Source organism: Paramisgurnus dabryanus, chromosome 11 (genome assembly GCF_030506205.2).
Source record: "Paramisgurnus dabryanus chromosome 11, PD_genome_1.1, whole genome shotgun sequence".
Taxonomy (NCBI): domain Eukaryota; kingdom Metazoa; phylum Chordata; class Actinopteri; order Cypriniformes; family Cobitidae; genus Paramisgurnus; species Paramisgurnus dabryanus.
Genome location: NC_133347.1, coordinates 36613418 through 36641034, shown reverse-complemented (window position 1 = coordinate 36641034; position 27617 = coordinate 36613418). Strand labels below are relative to the sequence as shown.

Genomic DNA, 27617 nt, shown 5'->3' with positions numbered 1-27617 from the left:
CGTCGCCCAGGAAGGTGGAGTCCAAGGCGCCCTGTAGGAAGACATCAGAGGATTCAGTTTACTATCAGACAGCTCTACGAAACCAAGTGACAGGTAGCCACGTTCACTGAATCCAATATTAATTGTATCACTCTCTTTTAATTCTGCCTCCAGGAGAAGAGGAGGGCGCCATGGGATCAAGAGACAAGGCAAAGGAGCCTCGTTCCCCTGCCTTCCCCTCCCTCTTAGTAGTGCCCTGGGCCCCTGGCTCTCTCCCCCCTGTAAGATCCAGCTGGAGGACATAAAATAATTATTTTAACTTTCCCCTTCCCCCCTTCCCAATAATAATTTTAAGTAATTTAAATAAAGTTTCATTTTAATTATACTTACGCTCTGTGTGTCTGGTCATTGGGGTGGCTTTGGGACCTCCTCGAGGTGGAAACTATGAAGGGGCATGACTTGGTACATCTGTGGTCCGCTCCGACCTGTGACACATGTATGGACTATTTAGCAAACTAACTAGACATGATTGGTTCACATTGTGGGCTAACGTAAATGTTAGATCTAACTGCTTCCATGAATCTGCTTTTTAGTTGTCATCGCAAGCAACTACCTCAGGCAATACTAAAAAAGTTAATCAATAGTCGTATTTTTTGTCTAAATCATTTATCTGTAAAAATATGACAGTAATTCAGTACCTGAATTTGTTGAGGTGATCTTTGTTGACTGCAGCAGCACCATATGCGTGGGAGAGCACATATGTCACTTGTCAGAAGCCTGAAAACTGACAACGTACTTTGAAAGTAGATTAGTATTGAACTCTTTGTCATTAATACGGGCGAAGATAATTTCAGAATAAATTATAATAGCGTAATACTTACATATTTATACGAATGCTTCGATTCGTTAAAGAATCGCGCTGGTTGCGTATCACTAAGCTCATTTGTTACTGCACAATAATAGAAAGATGTGATTTCTTGCTATTATCTTATCACATTAAAACGCCGCTGATGTAAATCTGTAAAGGAAACAATTTATATTTTATACATTGCAAATTTGGGATACATTGCTGGGGTGGCAGACCCTGTGAGTGTGCGCTCCCACAGCAACGTGACACTCTTGACTAACTGTTGATCCATTCCATTTATCAGAGTGTATAGCTTGTATATGTATTACACACGTGTGATCACTGAACTAAGTTTTTTTTCTTGTTTAAGTAAACATAAACAGCTGGATGTTACTCAGTATATTGAAACTTAAAGCAGTCTGTCTTGGGTCTTAAAGTGACAGTAGCCTGCTGCTTTCTGTGTCAGAAATATTTGTATTTGTCATGTTCTGAATAAAAAGTAGTTTAAAAGCATTACTAAGTGTCTGTTTTTACAATTTTCATTCAGGAGCAAAAATCTGCCTTTAAATTTGACAAGAATAAAGATTTGTTATATATCATGATAATTATCGATATCGACTGTTATGGAAAACATTTTCTTGATAATTGTTTTGCCATATCGCCCAGCCCTAATAATATATATATATATTATATATATATATATCAGTGGCGGCTCGTGACTGCTTATCTGAGGATGCACTAATTCAAAATAAGTGTTCAGGTTGTCACGTGTGTGGTTCCCTTTTCCAAAATATGTGTCCTGCGTGTGGAGAGATCCTGTGTGCATCACGTGTTTTGTTAAAATAAGTGCCTGCTGCACACGCGTCAAAACGGTTTATGATAAAAGAGACGCTCACGTTCACAAAATACACGCAAGACACTTCCTTAACAGTAAACTCTGATAACGCATGAGGTTATGCGAGTATCTGGCAAACGCGAGCGTCTCTTTTATCATAAACCCTTTAGACGCATCTGCAGCAGGCACTTATTTTGGCATGACACTTGATACACACAGGATCTCTCAAAACACATATTTTGAAATTACGAACCTCACACATGACAAGCTACATACATGTTGTGACGAACTTCTCATCATGCGCCCTATATGTATATATATAGATCTTCCCCTCCTAAAACCACATTGATATATACTATATTTCCCTTTCTTTTCTAAATCATTTGACATATGTTTAACAAACTGCTTAATGAACTAAAGCATGAACTCTTGTTTTCTGTTCATTGAGTACCTTTAACATTTTATTGAAAGTTATTACATGGACGTTTTGTAGTTAGAGCTTTACTGTAAATTAAGGTAACCCAAACCAACAAATATTGTAGCCCATAAATATACCAGTTGTAACCCATAAGTGCCCTAAATAAGTCATATCGGGGCCCCATCATTAACCCATGTGGTTAATCTCATGTGGGTCCTAAATGGGATCCACCTGGTCTACCCATATGGGCCCAATAGGGTGCCAATCAAGAGCCCATCTTCAACCAATCTGGGCTAACCCATGTGGGGCCTACATGGAAGCTGAGGACAAAATTAGCTGGGTCTCAGTAGGGTAGCCCAGGTGGGCCCCAGATATTAGCCCATGTGCAACCCATTTGGGCCGCACATGGGTGTGTTGGCTGGGTTACTGACCACAGAGCCGTAGTACATGCACAAGCTGTGCATGAAACACAGAATCGGAGCCTTGCGATTCAGAATCATTTCAGACAGATATTTTTAATGGGAAACGCAATGCATCATCACAGCCCTAGCATTACATGTTTTGGAAACTCTTCTTCATATTAATATTTTGAACCTTTACCTTTCCCACCTCAACATCAAACAGCATGTTGTAAGACAAAGACAGTTAACTTTCCCTCTTAAATTATGAACTCTGATTGGGTCAAGCTGTGACCTGTTCACAGCTTAAAGACCCCTGCCTAAGAACACACCCTGAGTTCTTGTGAGAGTTAAAATGGAGTTCATATCTGGAGTGTTGGGTCATCTCTGTCTTTACATCACAGTCTTTCTGGTTTCTTTTAAGGCCTTTCAGGACTGTCATCAGGATAAAGATGCGAAACTAGAAGTTTAAGCGTACCTTGAAGTTTGTACCAGGCCTAGGCATTGTCTTTCCATTTACCAAGGATCATTTGCATTAAGCTGGTTTTCTCGCTCGCTCATCAATCCTTTCAACCAAGATCAACTGAAGCCTCATCAAACTTCATCAGGACACTTTCTTTTAAAGCGTAACTAAACCCCTGGTCAGAGCCTGACTCCACCCACTGGAAAGGAAAACGCCACAGTTTTACAATGTTTTACTATGTTCTTACTTCAAATTACATGAATTAATACATACCTATCTTTTTCAATGCGTGCACTTAATCTTTGTACAGCGTGTCAAGAATGTGTTAGCATTTAGCCTAGCCCCATTCCTTAGTATCCAATCATGAATGAATTAATTTAGTCTCCAAACACTTCCATGTTTTCCTTATTTAAAGACTGTTACTGTACATGAGTAGTTACACGAGTAAGCATGGTGGCACAAAATGCAGATAAAAATGAGAACTATATTGTATGGCAGAAGAGCTCTTATTTTCAGCACTTCCACCTCAATTTCTTACGTGAACTTACAGAGGAAGGTATAATCAACTTAAATAAGTTCAGTGAACTTTAAAAAATGATTTGGCACAACTTTCACCACTGAAGTTGAGTAAACTCAAAATTGCTTTGCAGCTGGTTGCCTTAAGTTCCCTCAACTTTAAATTTTTCACAGTATACATACATCCATGTGTTTGTATTTATATATACAAAATAATTACACACAGTGCACACACACATATGTTATACAAAAACAAACTTTTATTTTGTATGTGATTAATCACGATTAATCTTTTGACAGCTTTAGATTTGGCTTTGATTTCCTAAAAAACCCCACACAAATAAAACTTGTACTCACACAGATAAAATGTACTGTAAATGCAAATTAGTCAACATCTCATAAAAACAGCAGTGAACAAAATTACATATTCTGCAAATAATACGGCATAATTTAAACTTGGCTCATAGCAATAAAGCAGGCACACAAACACACACAAAATGCAGCTAGAAGTTAAAACAACTTGATTTTGCAAGTCAATTCAACCTACTATTTTAAGTTTTGGCCTGTGAAAAGTTGACTTAATTTGTTAAGTAAAATAATATGTTGATTTAACAAAAATGTGGTGTATTTTTTACAGTGATTGGTCCAACTGTTTATTCGTCGGGTGTGAGAGGGGAAAATTTGACACTAGCCTTCATAAAATACACGCAAGACACTCCCTTAACAGTAAACTCTGATTACGCATGAGATTATGCGAGTATCTGGCAAACGCGAGCATCTCTTTTATCAGATGCTCTTTTTAACCCTTTTAACCCCTTAACCCTTTTTACGGAAATGTAAAATTGTGAATCGGACCATAGGTGCTCTTTAACTTGTATGAGTTTTCTGGTGTGACACTAAACTGCCGTGTTGTCTAAAACTCTTCTCACAAACATTACAGTAATAAGGCTTTTCTCCGGTGTGAATTCTCTGATGAACTTTCAAATGAGATGGACCAGAGAAGCTCTTACCACAGTGAGTGCAGACGTAAGGTTTCTCTCCAGTGTGAACTCTCTCGTGGGTTTTTAAGGTACCGGACTCAGCAAACGTCTTCTCACACTGAGAGCATTTGTAAGGTTTTTCACCTGTATGAGTTCTCTGGTGTGACACTAAATGTTGATATCGACTAAAACTCTTTTCACAAACATTACAGTGATGAGGTTTCTCTCCAGAGTGAATTCTCTGATGAACTTTGAAAGTACTTAGATCAGTGAAGCTCTTTCCACATTGAGAGCAGACATAAGGTTTCTCTCCAGAATGACTTCTCTCATGAACTATTAAGGTATACAACCGAGAAAATGTCTTCTCACACTGAGAGCATTTGTGAGGTTTTTCACCTGTATGAATTGTCTGGTGTTTTACTAAATTGCCATATACACTGAAACTCTTCCCACAAACACTACAGTGATGAGGTTTTTCTCCAGTGTGAACTCTCTGATGAATTCTCATTGAACCTGAATCAGTGAAGCTCTTTCCACATTGAGAGCAGACGTAAGGTTTCTCTCCAGTGTGAACTCTCTCATGAACTTTTAGGGAATATAACCGAGTAAAAGTCTTCTCACACTGAGAACATTTGTAAGGTTTTTCTCCTGTATGAGTTCTCTGGTGTGACACTAAACTGTAATGTCGACTGAAACTCTTCCCACAAACACTACAGTGATGAGGTTTCTCTCCAGTGTGAACTCTCTGATGAACGTCAAGACTGTGTTTGGTGCTGCAGTAGAAAGGCTTTTCATCACCGCGTGACTTTGTGTGGCGTTTTAGATGAGATAAGAATTTTGACGGCTTTTCTGTGTGCTCTTCTGAATGAAGTTGTTTCTTCTTCTTCTTCTCTGTGTGCTCTTCTGAACAAAGTTGTTTCTTCTTCTTCTTCTCTGTGTGCTCTTCTGAATGAAGTTGTTTCTTCTTCTTCTTCTCTGTGTGCTCTTCTGAACAAAGTTGTTTCTTCTTCTTCTTCTCTGTGTGCTCTTCTGAACAAAGTTGTTTCTTCTTCTTCTTTTCTGTGTGCTCTTCTGAATGAAGTTGTTTCTTCTTCTTCTTCTCTGTGTGCTCTTCTGAACAAAGTTGTTTCTTCTTCTTCTTCTCTGTGTGCTCTTCTGAACAAAGTTGTTTCTTCTTCTTCTTTTCTGTGTGCTCTTCTGAATGAAGTTGTTTCTTCTTCTTCTTATCTGTGTGCTCTTCTGAATGAAGTTGTTTTTTCTTTTTCTCAGTGTGCTCTTCTGAATGAAGTTTCTTCTCTTGTAAGGTAGTAAAGCTGATCTCAGATCTGGTGAAGAGTTTCTGTTCTGTGTGTTTTCTCTCATGTCTCTCTAAACGTCTCTGTGATCTGAATGTCTTTCCACAGGTGATGCAGGAAAGAGTTTGTGCGATCAGTCGCTCTTCTGTTGTTGAGGACGTTTCTCCATCAGAACATGATTCACTCTTCTCATCTAAAAGAAACATAATAAAAAAAAATGTAATTCTCTTTTCACTCTTAAGCTCTATTCAGATGGTAATTGTTTCTCATGGGTAAGTTAGGTATTTTCAACATTTACAAGGGGTAGTCAATAATTGTATTGCTGTTTGAATTAGGGCTGCCACTAACAACTATTTTTATAGCAACTAATCTATCGACTAATTTATCTATTAATCGATTATTCTAAATGAATAATTTAACATCAAAAATCAACAAACATTCAATCAAACATTCCTAAATCCTAATGCTCTTTTAACGTGGCATACTCGTTTTATATTGTATATAAATAATATTTATTAACTTTATATATAGTTTTTATTTAGTATTTATAATGTATTGTTATTCATTATGCCGTTTATGCCATCAACTTTATTGTGCCTTCCAGTTTTGTGGACTTGAAACTCAGTGTTGGACTCCGTCTCGAGACCGTATTTTACTGGGATTTTCACTCACAACCATTTCTAGGGTTTACAAAGAATGGTGTGAAAAGTGAAAAACACCCAGTATGCGTCAGTCCTGTGGGCGAAAATGCCTTGTTTATGCTAGAGGTCAGAGGAGAATGGGCCGACTGATTCAAGCAACCGAGGTATGCACCAAAGCATTTGTGAAGCCACAACACGCACAACCTTGAGGTGGATGGGCTACAACAGCAGCAGACCCCCCCCGGGTACCACTCATCTCCACTACAAATAGGAAAAAGAGGCTACAATTTGCACAAGGTCACCAAAATTGAACAGTTGAAGACTGGAAAAATGTTAATTCAATTACATTTTATTTTTATAGCGCTTTTCACAATTGTTTATTGTTTCAAAGCAGCTTTACATGAGTAGATGTAGGTGAAAACACAGAATAATCAATAGATAATTTAAGAAGTAGAATACAGCGGCTAGGAATAAACCGTTCAAGCAAGCCTAGTAATAATAGAACTTTACTGTGTATGTTACAAGTTAAGCAAATGTTGACTGACTCTCCCGGGGATGAAAAAAACCCCTAGGAGAAAAACCCTGCGAGAAAACTGGTAAAATGTTACCTGGTCAGATGAGTCTCGATTTCTGTTGAGACATTCAGATGGTAGAGTCTGAATTTGGCGTAAACAGAATGAGAACATGGACCCATCATGCCTTGTTACCACTGTGCAGGCTGCTGGTGTAATGGTGTGGGGGGATGTTTTCTTGGCACACTTTAGGCCCCTTAGTGCCAATTAGGCATCGTTTAAATGCCACGGCCTACCTGAGCATTGTTTCTGACCATGTCCATCCCTTTATGACCACCATGTACTCATCCTCTGATGGCTACTTCCAGCAGGATAATGCACCATGTCACATCATTTCATGCTCGAATCATTTCATATTGGTTTCTTGAACATGACAATGAGTTCACTGTACTAAAATGGCCCCCTACTACACTAACTTTTTCCAACGGTGGCACTTGCACTACTAACTTTTTCAGTTACTGGCGCAAAGCATGATTTGGTCGCACAAATTAGTTATGTTAAGCCGCTCTGGATAATAATGAACAATAATGAAACTGTATTGCATATAGATGTGCTCTTTATTTTACTTGCCATCTTTTAAACCATATGCCTTCTTGTTTTCTTTAATGTTGCAGTGTTTCCCACAGATCTGATTTACTTGTGGTCTACTATACATGTGACAAAGAACTAATAATGTGTGACACAACACAATACTTTAATGTGAAATTAATATTAATGTTAAATAAATCATAGTTCATTAATCTAACCACCCCAAAGTTCTTTGCCATGAACAAAGCTGACACTGTTTGTCAAAGCACCACAAAAACACTTCCTGTTTTTGCACTGATATATGAAGCAATTAGATAATCCCTTTTATCAAACTCAATATAATACAATACTATGTATAGTATATTAATAGACAGTGCAGGTCTATAGATTATAAATGTGACTGATGTTATAATGGTAATAATTTCTATTCGATAGAGCAAAAGCAGTCAAAGTGCCTATCTTTCTAGTTCTCTCTTGCAGATTAAAAAGCTTAATCCACTCATCATTTCAGATAAAAAACTTCAATTTGCTGTCCTGACTTTACATTACAGCTTTGCGGTTTTTATATCTTGTTTTGCTTCAAAGTAGCGGCAATAACTCCTATACCTTAAAAACCCGTTGTGGATTGTAAGAACCCTGAAAACTTTAGACCTCTCTCTAATTTACCTTTTCTTTCGAAATTATTAGAGAAAATTGTTGCTCAGCAGGTACATAATCATTTTACGGAGAATAATCTGTTTGAGCAATTTCAATCAGCACTTATTAAAGTCACAAATGATTTGCTAATGGCTGCAGATTCAGGACTTCTATGAATACTCGTTTTTCTGGATTTAACTGCAGCCTTCGACACAATCTCACGTAGCATTTTATTTTATTAGGTTGATTTCTATTGGGATTACTGGTACAGTCCATGACTGGTTTAGATCCTATTTATCTGGTCGGACCCAGTTTGTTCAGATCAAACAATTTAAAATCACGGATATCTGGGATAACCAGTGGTGTTCCTCAAGGTTCAGTCTTGGGCCCTATTTTGTTCACTTTCCTCGTGTATTTAATTTAATTTATTTAATTTAATTTATTTAATCGTGTATTTATTGCCTCTGGGTCAAATTTTTCGGAAATTTAATATAAAATTTCACTGCTACGCGGAAAATACCCAGCTCTATATATCTTCAAAGCCTAATTCGATGTTTCCATCTTCTTCTCTGTTGCTCTGTCTATCTGAAATTAAATCATGGTTTACATGCAATTTTCTTAAGGTCAATAGCTCTAAGACTGACATTTTACTAGTAGGTACTAAAGAAAAACTGCATAATTGTGAGAACTTCTCAATTACTATTGATAACTCTGTTATCTTTCCTTCTTCAAGTCAAGAGTCTGGGTGTCGTCCTCGACAGTACTCTCTTTTTTGAGGCACATGTCAATAATATTACACGATCAGGATCAGCATACTACTATCTGCGTAATATCAACCGTCTCCGACCTTCTCTTTCTGTTAATAGTAATGCAGTCCTTGTGCATGCATTAGTTACCTCTCAAATTGACTATTGTAACTACTTGCTCAGTGGTGTCTCGCAGAAATTCATTCATAAGTTTCAGATGGTTCAAAATTCAGCAGCTCGGATTATTACACGAACACCATTGAATGAGCACATAACTCCAGTTTTAGAGCACTTTCACTGGCTTCCGATTAGATACCGCATCCAGTTCAAGATTTTACTTTTTACTTACAAGGCTCTTCATAATCTAGCACCTTCATATCTGAGCGACCTTCTTCATGTGTACCTTCTCGAACCCTCAGGTCCTCTGCTTCAGTGACTCTTGTTGTACCATCTGTGCGCTTGACTACGATGGGAGGTAGAGCGTTTAGTTGTACTGCTCCGAAGATTTGGAATATTTTACCTCAAGATATACGAAATCGTTCTAGTCTCTCAATTTTTAAAGGATAATTCCGGTATTTAACACTTTGAGTCTCATTTCTGGTTTGTTTTGGATGAACTACAGTGATGGACACAGAAATTTTGACAATGGGTCGTGTCTTGAGTTTTTGACTCGTTTAGAAGGGTCTCTTGACTGCTTCAGAATGTAAGTCAATGACCATGCACAAACATGTCATTAAAACAACACTTAACGTTCATTTTCAAAACTGTACTACTCACCGAGTGGTTCGTGGTGTTCGTTGATGATTAAAAACAAGTTGTGTAGCGAAATACAGTTTCTGTCGTGTTTTATTTGGCATTTTGTAAAATTCCATTGAGTTTTCTTGGAAGACTCAGTGCTCGCTGATATATCACTCCGCCGCCGGGAAACAGAAAAGGGTCTGTTTATATGTGGTTGTAGTTTTTTCGCTCGGTTTCTCTCAGAATACATTTTTCCCATATTTGTAGGGCTGGACCAGAATATTTAAATATTCGTTACGTGTGTTGACATTCGATTTTCAGTTCGGTTAAGTCACATCTTAAAACTCACTTTTTTAGACAAGCCTATCATGATTGTTTTAGTATTGTTAGTGGGTATTGATTTTATGTATTTATTGTTTATTGTGTTGTTGTTTTTTATTGCTTAACTATGTATTTTATTATTGTAAGGTGTCCTTGAGTGTCTTGAAAGGCGCCCACAAATAAAATGAATTATTATTATTATTATTATTATTATTATTATTAATGTTAGTCAGTTCGTGAAAGTTAATGACGGTTAACATATAGAATTAATATGTCAAGTTTAATTACTATTTTTACTGGTTTTAATGTCTTACAACAAAAACAGGACATTTGTATATAAGAATGACATTATTTATCCCTTAGTTGCATTTAAGTACAGTATATGACAGTTCAGAGACTAGTAACAAAAGTGCAAACATTAACCTGGCTTTGAAAGCAAATGTGACGTAATGACATCACAGATATGCAAATTAGTACATCAAGAATCGATTCTGAATCGAATCGGGACCCTAAGAATCGATTCTGAATCGATTCATGAGGGTCCAAGCGATTCCCACCCCTACCTAATTGTGTACCTTGGACACAGATAAGCCTTCACACATACACTGACATATACACCTTACATACCTGGGTACAGGACTATTTCTTTTCTTTTAATAATTTTATTTGAAACCTTGCTTTTTTTTATAATTGGGAAAAGAGATCTTATTTATTTTATTCTTTATTTATGGGTATTTATTATTTTTGTATATTTATTAATATTTAATTGTGGTTCTCTGTTTTGAGATTAGACAGAGATTTTAGATTTTATTGCTGTAATAAAATTACTGTATTTTCCTACACTCTTACAAATTGTCCATGTCGATTTACTCCCCCTTAATGCCAAACCTAGAACTGGCCTAAACCTAACCACAACCCAAGATAAAACATGCTCTATCCATTCAACTGGGCAACACAACCATTACTTTTTCCAAATCTACCAGAAACCTTGGCGTAATCTTTGACGACCAACTGTCCTTCACTGATTACATTGCAAAGATCATGTCAATTTGCATTATACAGAATCAGGAAGATACACCCCTATCTTACGGAGCATGCTGCACAACTTCTGATCCAGGCCCTGGTCATCTCTAGGTTGGACTATTGCAATGCTCTCCTTGCTGGCCTTCCTGCACAGAGCTTCAAACCACTCCAACTGTTTCAGAATGCAGCAGCCCAACTCATCTTCCAAGAGCCCAAAGGGGCTAATGTAACGCTGCTCTTCATCTCTCTCCACTGGCTACCTATTGAAGCACGTGTCAGGTGTAAGTCACTACTACTCAATTACAGAACTTTCACTGGCACTGCACCGGCATACTTTCACACTTTCCTGCATTCCTACACACCATCCAGAACCTTACATTCAGCAAAGGAGCGTCGCCTTGTCTTAACTTCAAAAAATGGCACTAAATCACAAGCAGGTAAGCTCTAAATCTTCCTATAGGAGCACGATCAGCCACGTCTCTCGCTACATTCAAAAAACAACTAAAACCTCCAAATATACTTGACAAATTGATACTGACTGCAGAAACACCTCTTCTATCTAATTTTTACTGTCTCAACAGGTATTGTTTTGGAATTGTGAAAACTTGTAACTTGTTTCCTTATCTTTGTAAGTCGCTTTAGATAAAAGTATCTGCTAAATGTAAATGAAGTGTTCATTAGATGGACACTTTGATATCCCTGTGAGCCCCCGGGAGAGGAGTTATCCAACGAAGACGACAACAGAGGGATATTGTTTTATTCAAAATTGCCCAAAAGCGGTAAAATTCAAATGCAAATACATATGTCAAATAGCTGTCCCTTGTGGTTAAATTTCTCTAGTTTAACCTCATTTAAGTTAACGACTAACATGTTGTTATGACGACGTATGTTACGTGATGTATCAACATGGCAAATGTAGTACATCCGAATTTATTTATATTATCCATATTCATACTACATAGAACGTACTGCTTTAACTGTCGATGAGTAGGTACTTCATTCCATTCAGTACCTAACATCACAGTATGCAATTTCGGATGCAGCGGATGCAGTGTTAAACCTGTGAGAACACCCGGCCATGATCAGAGTCAGTCAGTGCTAATGCTACAGCGCATGTCCAGTCTCATGCGCTCCTTAGGTTTCTATGGCCTAGGTTTCTATGACAACAACTGGCTCCCGTTTTAAAAGTCACAACCACCTGCTACATTTTTTTTCTCCCATTTTAATGAATGAACCGTCTTTTTATATCTAAAATGTTTGTCCTAGGGATGCAGCGATTAACCGGTTTCACTATTAACCGCGCTTTAAAATGTCACGGTTAAGTAACCGTAAAGCCTCCGCTACACTGCGTGTTTTTGTTTCACGCACGCACACACAAACCAGATCCACAAACCACATCCACAAACCACCAAGAGACGAGTGCGGCGTGCGACATGCTCGTTAGCGCACTGTATGACAAAGCTCCGCGTTCAAAAGAATATGTGCGCGTGACACGTCTCTTGGTTGTTCGTGCACCGATGTGTGTGTGTGTGTGTGCGTGCGTGCGTGCACGGGTGCGTGAAAGAGCCACACTCGGTTCGTGCAGAATTAAAACCCCGGATTTGATCCGCGAGGGGCTCCTGGTGGTCTCATATGGAAGGTTTTTTTGGTCTTTTTTAAATTAATTAATTAAATTATAAAATAATAAATTAAATTATAAAATAATTAATTAAATTATAAAATAAAAAATAAAATCGGAAAATATGTCCCAAATTTGAAAATGAAATGCTAAAATAAAAATTTAAACACTATATTAAATTATTTAATTTTCATTTTTAACGTGATGAAGCATCATTCCGGCCAAATTGAAAAATTAAATTAAATTGATGATTTGACATTTCATTTTCAATATAATCTTGAGTCAAGACTGACAATATTAAAATAAAAAGGCAAGCTTGAAAAGGAATCTGTAAATATTTTTTTAAAGGGCTTTTTATTCATGCCCAAGCAATAATAGGGACAAAATTAAAATAAAGTTCAGTTTTAATTTTATGTTCTCTTTTATTTATTGGTTTTCATTTTCTTTTTCATTTTCGTTTTCATTTTCGTTTTCAACTTGTATGCAAATTCAATGTTAATCAGTGGGTGGGGTTTACTTGCTCATAAAAAGGGGATTGGCTGAAGCAGCATAGATATGTGAAGCAGTGTTGCCAAGTCAGCGACTGTTTTGTCAACTTAGCGACTTTATTGCTACATCTAGCGACTTTTAGACCCATTTAGACAAACTTAGCGACTGTTTGGATTAATCCTAGCTTCACATCTGTACAGAGAAGCTACTGTGTCGCCCACGAGTTCTGGGTGGCGCTGTCTCTGTGAAATGTGCGTCTGGCGTCTCTGTACATGGAGCTGAGCAGCAGCAACATATTAGACTGTACGAGCTGACGCGTGGATGAGATTCGCGAACATTGTTTACATGTCAAAGGAGGAACAAACAATAAAAAGGGGCTGGTCCACTGTTATATATGTGCGTATTTTCACACATTTGATCCGGTGAGGCGTCAGTCATTCTCATCAAATGCATACACATAGCACAGTGTGATTATCGTGCAATACATATGCCAAATTCCGGAAAGTATTGGCGTATCATATGCTCGCAAAATTGGAATTTGGCTTATGTATAGCACGATAATCACACTGCGTGTTATTTGTATGCATTTCATGAGAATGGACATACACAGACACGTCACTTACTTTTGCAGCGGGCACACTGGTACAGAACAGACCTTCAGCCTTTGTGACGGGGCTCAGCTTCGGCCCAATTTAAACCCTTCATCCTCATGTGTTACGCTGATTTGTGAGTAGGGCTGTGACCGTACAGGATTTTGTTTTACCGCGGTGAAGAAGCAACAAAATCACGCGGTTACAGCACAACAACCCACCCCAGGAAAGCAGTAATCTTATATATTATTTAAACGACAAATTATATTAGCAATAACAGCATGAAATAATATGTATTTCTTTATGTTAACTTTTGTTTTTTATATCTTTTGAATATACTATTGATTATAGAACTTTTATGTCACCGTTTATAGCCCATTTTATACAATACATTTCATAGAATAACAACCTGAAAAGCTGTAGAAAGAATATGCAGTTTAAGATTGTTTCTGGTGAGTTGTGCAAAACCTGATTCCTATTTCTTTAGACATTGTTTTTCGGTTAACTGTCTGTGGATAGAAACGCACTTCTCCAAACTTGTTGAAACGCTGAATAATTTATTGTACAAAAAATGGGTTAAAAACAATGACAAAAACGGTTCCATAATTGATATTAAACTCAAAAGATATCGAAAATAAATAGTTTTTAATGTTATTATGATTAGTATGTTTAATTCGATTTTTTCAAAGTGGATACAAAACGAAATAGCCTATTGCATCATTCCGTAAATAACTGCGCAAAACTTATGGATACTCCAATCAATGCTTTCAATTTCAGCTGTCCATTTACATTATCAAGAAGATAAGACTTTTTTTTTATCCCGAGCTGGAGAAATTCACTTACAGCAGCTCCATATAAACACAGCATTCAACCAAATAACGAGTCGCGCTGTCGGTAAGCGCTCACCTGCCTTCATAACGATAGTTGTCATGTTTGCCCATTATAGTTTCAAATTATTATTATGCTATTATTATCATCACCAACACACAGTGCCTGCTTCTCCTTGAACGAGAAATAATGCGCGTGGCTCGGACTCCTTGCACATGAACTTGCATTGCACTGACATTTCCTTGCAGAGATGATGTTATTCGCGCAGGGGTTTAAAACCAGGGAGTGAGTCGGTCAGTGTTCGAATTATGTCAAAGCTTATGGGGGTCCCCTAGCTAAGCCCCACCCCCTGGCCAAGCCCCACCCCCTTATCATAGGGTCGCTGTGATTTCACAAAGTAAGATGTGATCGTCCTTGATCAGTAATCATCTGATCCTGGTTTTAATCAAAGAAACCCCAAATTACCCTTAACTCAAACTCTAAAAAATGTTTACCCCTCAAATTAGTGTGAAACACTGGCAAGGGCAGAAATTTTACACAGAATAGGGGTGAAATAGGGTGGACCTTATTTTTAAATTACATAATTTTACTATACAGTATAGTAGTGGTTAAATGGATTACATTGCGTTTTTTGAGTCATAGATCGAATACTTTTCAGATCAGCAAAACTGGGGGTGGGAAAATAACATAAGAACAAATTAAGAAATTATGAGCATAAAAAATAGAAAAGAACAAAGTTACAAATAAAGTAAGATATATTTAGGTACATAAATAGAATCAAATGAATAATAACACTGTCTTCTTCATTGAATAATTAATCTGTTTTTAGATACAGAAGTGATTTTCCTTTGTTTGCATGCTTTAGGAATCGCGCGTCTCCGTGCGTCCGCTTATGAGTGTTGCGTCTATTTAATGTGTGCGCGACGCGTCCTTGTCTTTGCGCACATAAAACAGCCCACTTTAACATCTTCCGCTCAAATTGTTTAAAATCGCTTGCATGTTAACATTTGCAAGGTTTAAAAAAACACATGCAAAAGATACTTTCTATAAATATAGTTATTTATTTCTGAATGATGCGTATTTGAGCGATAAACAGGGCCAGACGAAATATGCAGACTTTTTTTGCTTTATCTCTGGAAATGTTTTGGAAAAATCTGCGGAATTCTGCAAAATGATTTTAAATGTTTTAAAAATTATATTAGATAATTTAAGCTATAAATATTACAAAATTGCATCTAAAATAATTACTTTTTAAAGGCTTAAAATGAAAATGAATACACCAAAGCAATGAGTCCTCTGAATTAAACCGGACCAACATGAAGCAGATAATGTGCTTGTCAAGATAGAATTATAGTTTGTATATAAAATGACATGTATTGTTTATTTTGTTATATAATATAGCAGCATAAAAAAGCATGTATTAATACGTTCTCATTATGAATTAAGCACGTATGAAGATAATTTCATCATTTTTACAACGCAATGTAAACTTCATATTTAACATAACAAGAGAATTCATCTTGTAAACGGATTTGAAATGATGATATGCTGCTGAGTGCCGACTGTCGCGTCACTAACTTAGTGATAAGTTTTATGTCATCTGAAATATCAAATGGTTCGTGTTCTCTATCATTAAAAACAATCACAGCAAACACGCACAGGGTTTATGTACTTGTCAATGCCGCTCACAAACGCGCGAGGCTATGTATGTGTGCTTGTCGTCCATGAGGGTTGGTCACAAACACGCTCAAGTGGAATTTATGTGCCCTGGTGTTAAGTATTAAAGAGACTATCATTTATTATCATTTAAGCGTGATTTCTTCTGCTTCCCCAATAAAATATTTTGTGTGACTGGGTGGACCAGCCGTCAGACTGAGAGGATAGATTTGCCACTGTTTGTCTGTCAATTCCTCCAGAAAACAGCATGAGGCGCACTTGCGAGTTTATTTATTTCAGACAGAAGTCATTTGAATTAGTTTATTTCGAAATTGGGACAAATAAAGACAGTTTCGCTTTGTGACAAGCAACATGAGAATTTTAAATTCATGTAGTATTTTAATTTTAATAAAAACCAGGGGACCCCCCTAATTTATATTTTTGTGCTTTATGGGGGGTCCCTTAAGGCTTATAGGAGGTCCGGGACCCCCCCAGACCCCCTTCAATTCGAACACTGGAGTCGGTACCGTTCAAGAAATCAGAGCACCTGTGCATGACACGCTATATGTTTAAGAAGGTTGCGGCCGTGACATCACCGCAGCTGGCATCTCACGTATGGCCGTACGCGGCAAAATCGCCGAGCGGCTTCAGCTTTTCTCTTGTATTGGAAGCGTTTTGTGCAGCATTTAGTGCAAATATGTTTATCTTCAACGGCGCCTATCATGAAGTACCATGTCCGGAGAAGGAATAGGATTTTGGGTGCAGGAGCAAGGCGTGTGGACCAACTCCGCTTCCCCTCTGTAACCGCCCACGTTTTGCCGCTTTCCGCACATCTCCTATTGAAAAAGAACTAAACACTCGCGGTTGCCGCGTACCATGTGAAACGCTACTGCGGTGATGCGGTAACGCGTTATCGTCACAACCCTTATGTGCTTGCTTCAGCTATGGTCAGAACTGTATGTTGTGTCCAGTGCAGTGTACAGGGTAGACCCTGAAAGACTTGCATTTCACAGAGGACGCAAGTCCTGATACGATACTTGTAAAGACAACACATAGGCTGAATAAACAGATAATGTTCATATAAAAGTAAGTGACTGGTCGGTGTATGTCTTCAGCTCTTTAAACTGACGCCTCACTGGATCAGATGTGTGAAAATACACACATACATAACAGCGGACCAGACACTTTTAGTGTTTGAAATGTAAACAATGCATGCGAATCTCGAATATCTACCGTCTAAATTGTTCACTGCTCAGAAAATGCACAGAGGGTAGACGCCAGGCGCACATTTCACCGTGACAGCGCCACCCAGCACTCGTGGGCCGGTACAAGCGACACAGTAGCCTATATGTACAGATATGAAGCTAAGATTCATCCAAACAGTCGCTAAGTTTGTCTAAATGGGTCTAAAAGTCGCTAGATGTAGCAATAAGGTCGCTAAGTTGGGAAGCAACACAGTCGCTGAGTTGGCAACACTTCAGCCAATCCCATTTTTTTTTAGCAAGTAAACCCCACCCACTGATTAACATTGAATTTGCATACAAGTTGAAAATAAAAGTGAACACGAAAATTAAAATGAAAATGAAAAAGAAAAACAGAACATAGAATTAAAACTGAACTTTACATTTTAATTTTGTCCCTATTATTGCTTGGGCATGAATAAAAAGCCTTTAAAAAAATTTATTTACAGATTCCTTTTCAAGCTTGCCTTTTTATTTTAATATTGTCAGTAGGGCTGTGACGGTGGCAAATTTTTACCACCGCGGTGGAACCATCAACAACAACCGCCGGTGTTGCGGTAGTGGGGTCCGTGGGGGGGGGGGTTAGGGTGTATTAAATGGTGAAAGAAAATAGCGTTTCACTAAATGCGCTTCCTGATGCGCGCGACTTTAACCTGGTAATTTTTTTATTTCACATCAAAAGACAAACGTGATGTGTATGTATTTCACTGTCACTGGAGACCAAAAGAAACTAACGCAGACGCACAACACAGTGACATGGCTAAACTCCAACGTGCTGAGTTATGCTAAAATCCACCAGTTTAGTGGAAACGCCATACATGTAGCGGAGATTTGTGTATTAACATAAAACAATGTTATAAATTTGTATCTTAGGCTATAAATTACTGTACAACTTTTGTTATTATTTTTTCACTTGTACAAAAAACTGCAAAAATAATTATTTTGTTTAATTATTCACCTGATATGTGACGTCACACAACTGCCGGTGGCACTTCAACACTGCGGTGGCATTGCACCACCACGGTGGTGCGGTGGTCATGACAACCGTCCCACCCCTAATTGTCAGTCTTGACTCAAGATTATATTGAAAATGAAATGTCAAATCATCAATTTAATTTAATTTTTCAATTTGGCCGGAATTATGCTTCATCACGTTAAAAATGAAAATGAAATAATTTAATATAATGTTTTAGTTTTTATTTTAGCATTTCATTTTCAAATTTGGGACATATTTTGCGATTTTATTTTTTATTTTATAATTTAATTAATTATTTTATAATTTAATTAATTAATTTAAAAAAGTCCAAAAATACCTTCCATAGTCTCACTGCATTTATTAACGTTGAATTATTTTAGCGCGTTAATGATTTATGAATTAATAGCATGAGTTAACACGTTAATGCTGCCAGTCCAAAATGACTCGCAGTACCCAGTCCAGGATGACCCTGTGTTATTATTCATTTTGAGAGGCTCTTATCATTTTACTAATACTTCAAACAAATCAAAATAATATACATTTATTCAGTCCAAATATAAAATTACATTTATTCCAAAAATCATTAAAATGAATAGCCTACAGGTTTCAAAAAGGCACCTATACTGTTTAAGTCAAAGCCTGCTAGGTTATTATTATTATCATTTGTCCAAGAATTGTAGAAAAAAATACACAAACTGAAAATACAAAATAATTTAGCAATTGTTCAAACATTTATCCATGAGATTTTTACAGTAATGTTGTAAAATAAATGAGTCCATAATAACCGTAATAACCGTACAACCGTGATTATTTATCAGACTATAACCATACCATCAAAATCTATAATGGTTGCATCCCTACTCAGAGAGCACAGAGATGGTAGCAAATAAGCAAAGCTATTGTAAAGCCCATTGCACTGAATAAGCAATCATTATTTTACTTCAAATGGCAAACCGTCCTTCTTATGTAAGATGACTTAAGATAAAAAAGTCACCCATCACAGTGACAGCTTGTAGATTTTTGAGTCTGGAATAATGAGTGGATTAAGCTCTTAGACAAAATAATATGGATATGGATTGTATGCATGTAACGCGTAAACGCGCAAAGGTAAGCTATTATTAGAGTAATAAGTTATTTTACACTTTTATGCGCATGCCCAGTTATGTGATTGGTCATGTTTCATGCGTTTATGGTGGTGCATAGTGTGGATGAAGATTCTTTTTAAAATGCCAGTATAAACGAAGATCGTTTTCATTTTAAAATGCCGTTTTAAAACGCAAATGCTCTAATGTAAACATGGCCTGAAAGCAAAGACCCTCTTCAGGGATACCTGCAAGATTAGCATAGGAATACTGCTATAGAGTAGGGCTGAACGATTTGACCTAAAATCAAAACCTCGGTTAATTTAACATGTGACATTGGTTACGATTTATGAGCGATTATTATTATTTTTTGCCTCTAGTTCGCTGGCAAGGTTTGTATTTTAAATATGCTCAGATATTAAAGGTGGGATATATTTTTCGATTGAAAGGGCATTTGTTGTTATTTTTGTGATTTTAAAAGAATTAAGTGAAGAGTATTAGTTGTTAAGGTTATTTATTGAACATTTAGACTTCAAATGAAATCAAAAGCACACATTGTTTGACATGAAAACAGTCACATTTTAGTTTACTGTATACTGCAAGTTTCCTTAAAAAAAGTTGAAAATAAATAACTTAATTTAAGTCTAGTAATTCAGGGCTCCAGACTAACTTTTTTGTTAATAGGAGTACTGTACCCCCTGACTGAAAATTTTAGGAGCACAAGCAGAAAATTTAGGGCACACCTTAAATCAGCCTGCAATGCAATTATTCACATTTACCCCCAAAATAACTGCATTACTGAAAAATACTTAACAGACTTGACAATATGTAGTTGCTGCACATGTTATTATTAGTAACTATAACTAATTACTTTTTTAAAGTAACGTTCCCAACACTGGTTATTATGCACAATTGAAGAAACTTTCAAAATAGGAACTTATGAACCAAAGATCCATACAACCCACATGACTAATTCTAGCCATAAGATACATACATATACAATAAGTTATATCCAGATAATGAGATGAGTGGCATGGTAATACACATTGTATTCTTTACACGTTTCTTGTCTTATATTCAGTTTTCCTTAACTGGGCACTGCTGTCTAAGACCTTTACTGTCATCTATAATGTTTTTGGTGTTAATGTAGACTAGAAGTTCTCCCGTTCTCTCTCTCTCTTATCTCTGCAATGTCTTATTAAACCTGCTTGCCTACATCTTCTCGCGGTTCTGAGGTATGTGTTGACTTTACCCGGGCTGCGTAGACTCATCGGTAGATTCAACTGAGCGCAAGGTGAAATAAAACTTTTACGCGTCATGCAAATTTGCAGTAAAAACCCGATCGCGCATTCCGTAGTTTTATCACGGAGCCCGCTGCCCGCACATGCGCGACTACTTCGTATTTCTTTGGCACTAGATGATCTGCTCAGTTAACACAGTGTTTGAGTTCTCCTCCATGTGTCTCTATACTACTGACTGGACGGGGCGGAGCCACGTAACCTCACACGCGGTAGTATGTTTTAAAGGGAAAGTATTTACAGGATTAAAAACCGAAAATAACCGACATGATAAAATAGGGTCGGTTAAAGTGTCTGAATTTCGGTTTCGGTTATTTTTCAATTAATCCTGCAGCCCTACTATAGAGGGTATGCAACAATGTCACTTTTCCACATGATTAACTTTAACTCTTTTCCCGTCACCGTTTTTTTTTTAGTTGCCACCCAGTTTTAGTGTAATGCCTTACAGAAAAACGATCTTCTTAAATAAACATAAAATATCAAATGAAAGAACAGACCATCTGCTTTCAAACAACAACAAAAACCGTTTCATCCTACCTTCATTTGTTCTCTTATCACCTCTCAAATTTTCAGCTAAAAGCGGAGATAATTCCATTTTGGTGAAGAACTTTTGTAAGAGATCAGATTCAGAGCCTGATCAAAACTTGTGTTCAAAACACGGTCAAAACACTGTGTTTTTAGTGTTGAGTGAATGTGTCAGAGTTTAAGTTGGGTAAGATCGCCACCCAGTGGATAGCGGAAATATGAATTTGAGAGAAACTCCTCAGGGAACGTTTTCACTTTATTGACGAGATGACTGAACAATATTTATTGACATTTATCTGGATATCGCCATTAATTGTGCAATCGTAGACAAATGAAAAATATGATTAAAGACTGTGGTGTTTAGGGAGCAACAATGGCGGAGTGATACTTGTGTAATGCTGTCTGAACCGTTTACCGGGGTGTTTTATCACGGCCTAGAACGCGTTTCAACCAATCAGAATGAAGAACCAGAACTGCCCGTTTTATAATGGATGTTTTTTAATGAAGGCTAACTGACAAAACTTTGACATTAAACAGAATAAGAATATTCATTGGTGTATTTTTATAGATCTTTTTAACCCAAAATTTACATACCTGACATATGCTACTAATATACTTCTCCTTTGAGTGTTTTTTGCAGTCTGGAAAAATAAGACTGCTTCAAATATTTGTTGAATCTGTTAGCACAGTCTATCACACAACTACTTTTCCCATTTTAGACGTTTTCCACGTTATGCTAACGCTGTCACTCACAGTTTTTTGCCACTCAGTGAGCATAACTGCAGTCACTTTTGCCGAAGGTGATGATACGTGCATACCCTCTATACACAGAGATGGAGACCAGAAGCCATTTTTAAGGAACAGAGTAAAATGTAATCATAACTTCTGGCAAGAAAGTGTAAAACTGTAAACTGTTGCAGGTTTTCTAATGCAAGTTTGCCATCTCCATAATATAAGCATCTTTGCTGAAAGTACTCCGCTGGTCTAAGCTGAGGTGACGATGGGGTAAGTGCCTTTTTAGTTTATAATTACAACAAACGGTGTATCAACAACTCGGAAAGTGAGGTGAACACTAGAAAAATAACACTTAATGATAATAAAACTTTTATTTTGATATGTCATGGACTTTTATGAGACTGTTGCAGAATGCTCATGTGAGGTGGTGTAAAATGAGGTCATTATAATCCATTGATTAGGAGATGAGACACCAAAACACCAATTACATTGACTCATTTTACAATCCCAGTAGCATTTATTTAGACAAAATAAAATATTTTAATTTGCGTGAGGAAGCTGGTGTTTTACGCACAGTTTTATGTCGTTGGCTATATGCCACTGAAAAAAAGGCTATTGCACTATTACAGTTAGCGATTATCCGATTGATTGATCGTTAATTTAAATGATCATCGAATATGGTTGATTTATGCAATTTCCATCCCTACTACGTGCAAACTGAAACTATAACGCACACACATTCAGCACGTTTAAACTGTTTTGGTTTCATTCACACCTCTATTATTATTTCTCACTAACGCAATATCACTCAACTGATTTAGCTATAATAGTGATGAAGAACAACTGCAATAGCGCATTAGATAAATAGGTGTTGGAGTGTCAACATTTTGTTTGGACGGAAGCACACAATTAAGCAGCGGTAACTTAATTCTAATGATCTCTTTGTAAAACCAGATTAGGAGACATTTTATTCTAGTCTTTAACTCAATGTAAATCCTCCGAGTGCAGCTGCAGTTTTTTTCTACATTCATGAGGTGCATCCAAGTGATATGATTAAAGAGTTTGTGTGTTTCTCCATGTCGCGTACTACAGTGGTTCTCAAACTTTTTTAGCTTGCAGCCCCCCTTGTGTGCTATGGAAAATGTATTACAAAAAACTGTTCTAAAACTCGACTTTTAATTAAACAAAACATATTTAATGACACAAAGTATTGCTGTTGGTTATTGGCCTTATTTTTTTTTTTAGGTTTAATTGCACAGAATTTATGATAAATTAATTTTTTTTATAAAATGTCATAAAACTGGGGCCCCAGTTTGAGAACCACTGGCGTACTACTTTGTGCTGTGGCGGGCAGGGTCTGGTCTGCACAGAGCACGTGAGCGTGTGCATGTGTCGCATTAAACCATATCGATATGAATTGTAGTGGCCAGTGTTGGGGAAAGTTACTTTTAAAAGTAATGAATTACAATATTAATTTACTCCCCCAAAAAGTAAATAATTGTGTTACTTTTCATGGATCATAATATTTACGCTACTTTTAAGATACTTTTTCTTACTTTGCTGAGCTTAGATTTCTTTTAGGCATTACAGGTGTTTTAATGACTGAAAAGTTCTGCATTCAGAAATTGTATATTTCCATTGCAAAAATGTCAAGCTCTGGCCTGTCCTATTTACAGTCAAACAATACAGCAAATTTGTATGGTATGTAGTATTTAAAAAAAAATATATAAGTGTGAAGCATTTCATGTGATCTCCTCTTACACTTCGCAGGAAAATGCAGGATCTTTTAAATAAAAATGAAATTATAATTCTAATCTTATGACTTCAGATGTGTTAAGAGCCAAGAAAGGTCACTTTCTAAAAAAAAATTAATACTGACTTTTGCAAAAGAAGTCATGTTGTAGTGAAAATATACATTTTTAACATAAATAAGTCAAACACATTTACATATAATGAGGAGGATTAAATCAATATAATTAAAATACTATATAATTATTCATTAATTATTGTGAAAAGACAACAGAAGAAACATACCTGAAGGAATAAACTCATTATCATCTTCATCAGTCGGATCTTCCTTTTCTGTGGGTTCAGTTTTTATTTCTGTATGTTCGGTTCTTATTTCTGTAGGTTCAGTTTTTAATTCTGTAGGTTCCGTTTTGATTTTCATCATGAGGTTCCTGAAGTCGATGAGTTTAATTGAACACATCTTGAGTTTGGTCTGCAGGATCTGCTGCTGTTCTCCAGCGTTACAGACAGAATCCAGAGACTCTGTGGAAATTTGATCAGTAGATTCATCATCCTGTAAACCCTCATCAGTTTCTACTGATTTACTGCACATCACATCCATCTCGTCTCACAACGAAGAGAAAATAAAACAGATGTAAACACACAGCGTTTGATTCTCGTGTCTCTTCTTCTTCTTTGTGTTTATTGGCGGTTCACAATCTCAGGTGGATCATTAGCGCCATCTACTGCTCTTGTGATAATGGATTACATTTTTTTTTCTTCATTGGGTTTAACTGCGGCTTGTATTCACAGAGTGACACTATTGCCATCTTCTGGAGATGTTTAACTCCAGCACACAGTCACGTCAATTTCTTTTCAACAAGACCGGTAATCCGGTAATCCTCAAAAATGTCCCTGAGTATTTTTTTGTAGTTTTGTTTTCTGTTCTTTATGGGAAAATGTTTTAGATGTCTATGGGCTGGTTTTACAGACAAGGCTTAGCTGAAGCCACTTGGTCTTAGTTAAATTAAGATGTTTAAGCATCTTTTATAACCTTGCCTTAGAAAAAGACACATTACTGGTGTGTTTCTTAAGACAAATCAATAGCACTACTAGCATATTTCAAGACTTGAAAACAAGTTGTTTTCAGTTGAGACAGCTCAAACATGTGTTTTCATCTAGGACTAGGAGTCTTGTCTCTAAAACCGGCCAGTTGCATAAACCTTTAAGACTAAAAGTCTTAAAAGTTAGTCATGAATTTTTTTCTTTAAGACTGATCATAACTGTTTTAAGTATGTTACATAGAAAGGTAGATTGGTCTAATTTAAATCCAAATAATAAGACTGATTAGCTCTAACTAATTGCTAGTTAGTCAGACTTAAGACAGCTATGTGTATGCAACTGGCCACAGGGAATTATCTAATGATCTTATTTAGATTTAAGAATATGTGTGTATAAATTTGGATTTATTAACTGCTGTTGTTTAAAAAAGTATTTTTTTCAGATTTTCATTTTACAAACATTAATTAAATAAATATTCTTGGTTACTCAGCTGTACATGACTGTTTCAATAGCAAATTTTGTGTGCTGCAATAACAGACACCTTTTTTATGTCTCCTAAACACACAGCTGATGAAATATGTTTATTTAAATGTTTGTCTCAGCAGTGCGGGTGGCGTCAGGATGGATGCTTACAGTATATCACTGCTCATGTATTTCAAACTTACTTCTATTACCCACTAATAAAAGAAGTGCTCTGAATTATGTAGTGAGAAAGTGTCATACTACAAACATATTGTGACGCATAATAAAACAAATGAACAAAACAAACTATAGCAGCAAGCAACACTTCGTCCAGGGGTTAAAGCAAAAAAATCTTTTCTGGGGGTGGACACGTTGTTGTTGTTAAAAACATTGTTGAAACTAACAACGTATCCAGAACATTTTGTTGATGCACGTGGTGAATATCGAAACAAGAACAGGATAGTTAAAAGCTTTAATGATTTTTTGTAAACATCGGCCCCGACGTAGCAGCAAGAATCCCAGATGCACAAATACAGCACAGTATTGAAAAAAATTGAGAACAATTTAAAAACCATATTTCTTTTAGAAGTGAGTGACAAAGAAGTATTGGATATTGTCCAAAAATAAATGGACTGCTAATCCATCAATATGGCAATGATAAAAAAAGTTATAAATAACATTTAAGGGGACAGAGAATGAAAAAACATTTTTACCTTGTCTTTGTTGAATAATGGTAGTCTACCCGCATTCACGAACATTCATAAAGTGCTAGACAGCCTAAACATCTCAGTCTCATAGAAATTCCTCTTTTAGAAATGTCAGCCAGAAAACAGCCCAATCTGAAAAACTGATGCTTATGACATCACAGGCATCTCCCTGCCCCTTCACTTTAAAATAATTGGCTACATTTTTTGAGTGGCAGCAAAGTCAGCCAATCAGTAATGAGATTGCAAGTTAAGCCAGAAGGGGGAGCCAATTAGGTGCAAAACCACTTGTTTAAAATCCCCCACCCTAAAGGAGCTATCTGAGAGAGGTTTTTAGGAAGCTTCTAAGGCATTACAGACCCAAACAAAAAAAATTTGTCTACATGTCACATCACAGAACAAGGATAAATACCCCGTTCAATCATTCTTTGTCACCTTTTAAGCACCTCTAACGCACATTTGTAATCTGTCACTCCTAAATGGTTGTGTTCCTAAGAAAATGAAAATTGCAAAAGTTATTCCATTATTCAAAAATGGTAAAACACAATTTTACTAATTATAGACCAATTTCTTTGGTTACTCAATTTTCAAAAATTCTAGAAAATATATTCAATACTCCATTAGAAAATTTGTTGAAAAATATAAACTTATTAATTAAGGTCAATATGGATTCAGAAATAAAAGATCTACATCTAAGGCCATAACTGATACAACAGAATAATTATCAAAAATTACTATTGGAATACTTATTGATTTGAAAAAGGCTTTTGATACTATCAATCATGACATACTCAAGAAACTAGAAAGGTATGGAAACTGTATAAAAAAATACAATATGTGCAAATGGGTGAATCCTCATCCGATTGTCGTGTAATTTCTTGTGGTGTCCCCAAAGAGTCAGTTTTGGGCCCCAAATTATTCAACTTGTACTTCAATGATTTATTTAATGTTTTAAAATTACTAAAGTGTGCTTTGTTTGCTGATGACACTAATATTTTTTATTGTTATAACACTTCTGACAAGGTTATTAATACTGTAAAGGATAAGATGATTGAGATAGATGGGATACAAATTGAATATGTTTCTGAAATAAATTTTTAGGAGTTACAATAGATAATAAATTATCTTGGACATTAGACATATAAAAACTAAAGTCTCCAAAAGCCTTGCAATAATAAATTAACCAAAACTGGTCCTGAATGACAATAGACTCCGTACCTTGTATTGTTCCCTTATTCTGCCGTATTTGACTTACTATGTTTAAGTATGGGGAAATATTTATAATAATAACTCAATCTTGTCACTATAATACATTACAAAAAAATGACCATACGTACTATACAGAAGGCTAAATATAGAACACACAAATCCACTTTTTATCAAATCTAAGTTATTAAAAATATAGGAAATAGTCAAACATTTATTCATACACTCTAAAAACAAACGGTGCTAAATAGCACAAAAGTGGTTTTTGGCTCGTAATCATAGAGGAACCAAATAGCACCAATGAAGTACTGTGTAGCACCGGTGTAGAACCATGCTATATGGCCCCCGTATGGTTCTTTATAGGTGCTTCATAGGTGCTAAAAAGCACTAAAAATGTTTCCTCTATGATTACGAGCCAAGAACCACTTTAGTGCTATTTCGCACCGTATGTTTTTAGAGTGTACACAGAAACAATTTCACA

At 36.5% G+C, this 27617-nt stretch overlaps 1 protein-coding gene across 1 annotated transcript; it reads right to left on the bottom strand.

Moving 5' to 3' along the window:
- Window positions 1–3757: 3757 nt before the first annotated feature.
- On the bottom strand, window positions 3758–24394 carry LOC135718386 (uncharacterized). Its single transcript, XM_065240719.2, has 2 exons — window positions 24009–24394; window positions 3758–5924 (listed from the first exon to the last, which is right to left on the bottom strand). Exons 1-2 carry the CDS (start codon window positions 24322–24324, stop codon window positions 4324–4326), a joined length of 1917 nt encoding a protein of 638 aa, XP_065096791.1. The 5' UTR covers window positions 24325–24394; the 3' UTR covers window positions 3758–4323.
- Window positions 24395–27617: the final 3223 nt, after the last annotated feature.

Bases quoted from the DNA above. Each gene is read 5' to 3' on its own strand.
- LOC135718386 (XM_065240719.2), bottom strand. From the start codon at position 24,324: ATGGATGTGATGTGCAGTAAATCAGTAGAAACTGATGAGGGTTTACAG. The intron at 5,925-24,008 runs GTATGTTTCTTC...TGTTTCTTTTAG, and splicing joins TAATGAGTTTATTCCTTCAG to ATGAGAAGAGTGAATCATGT.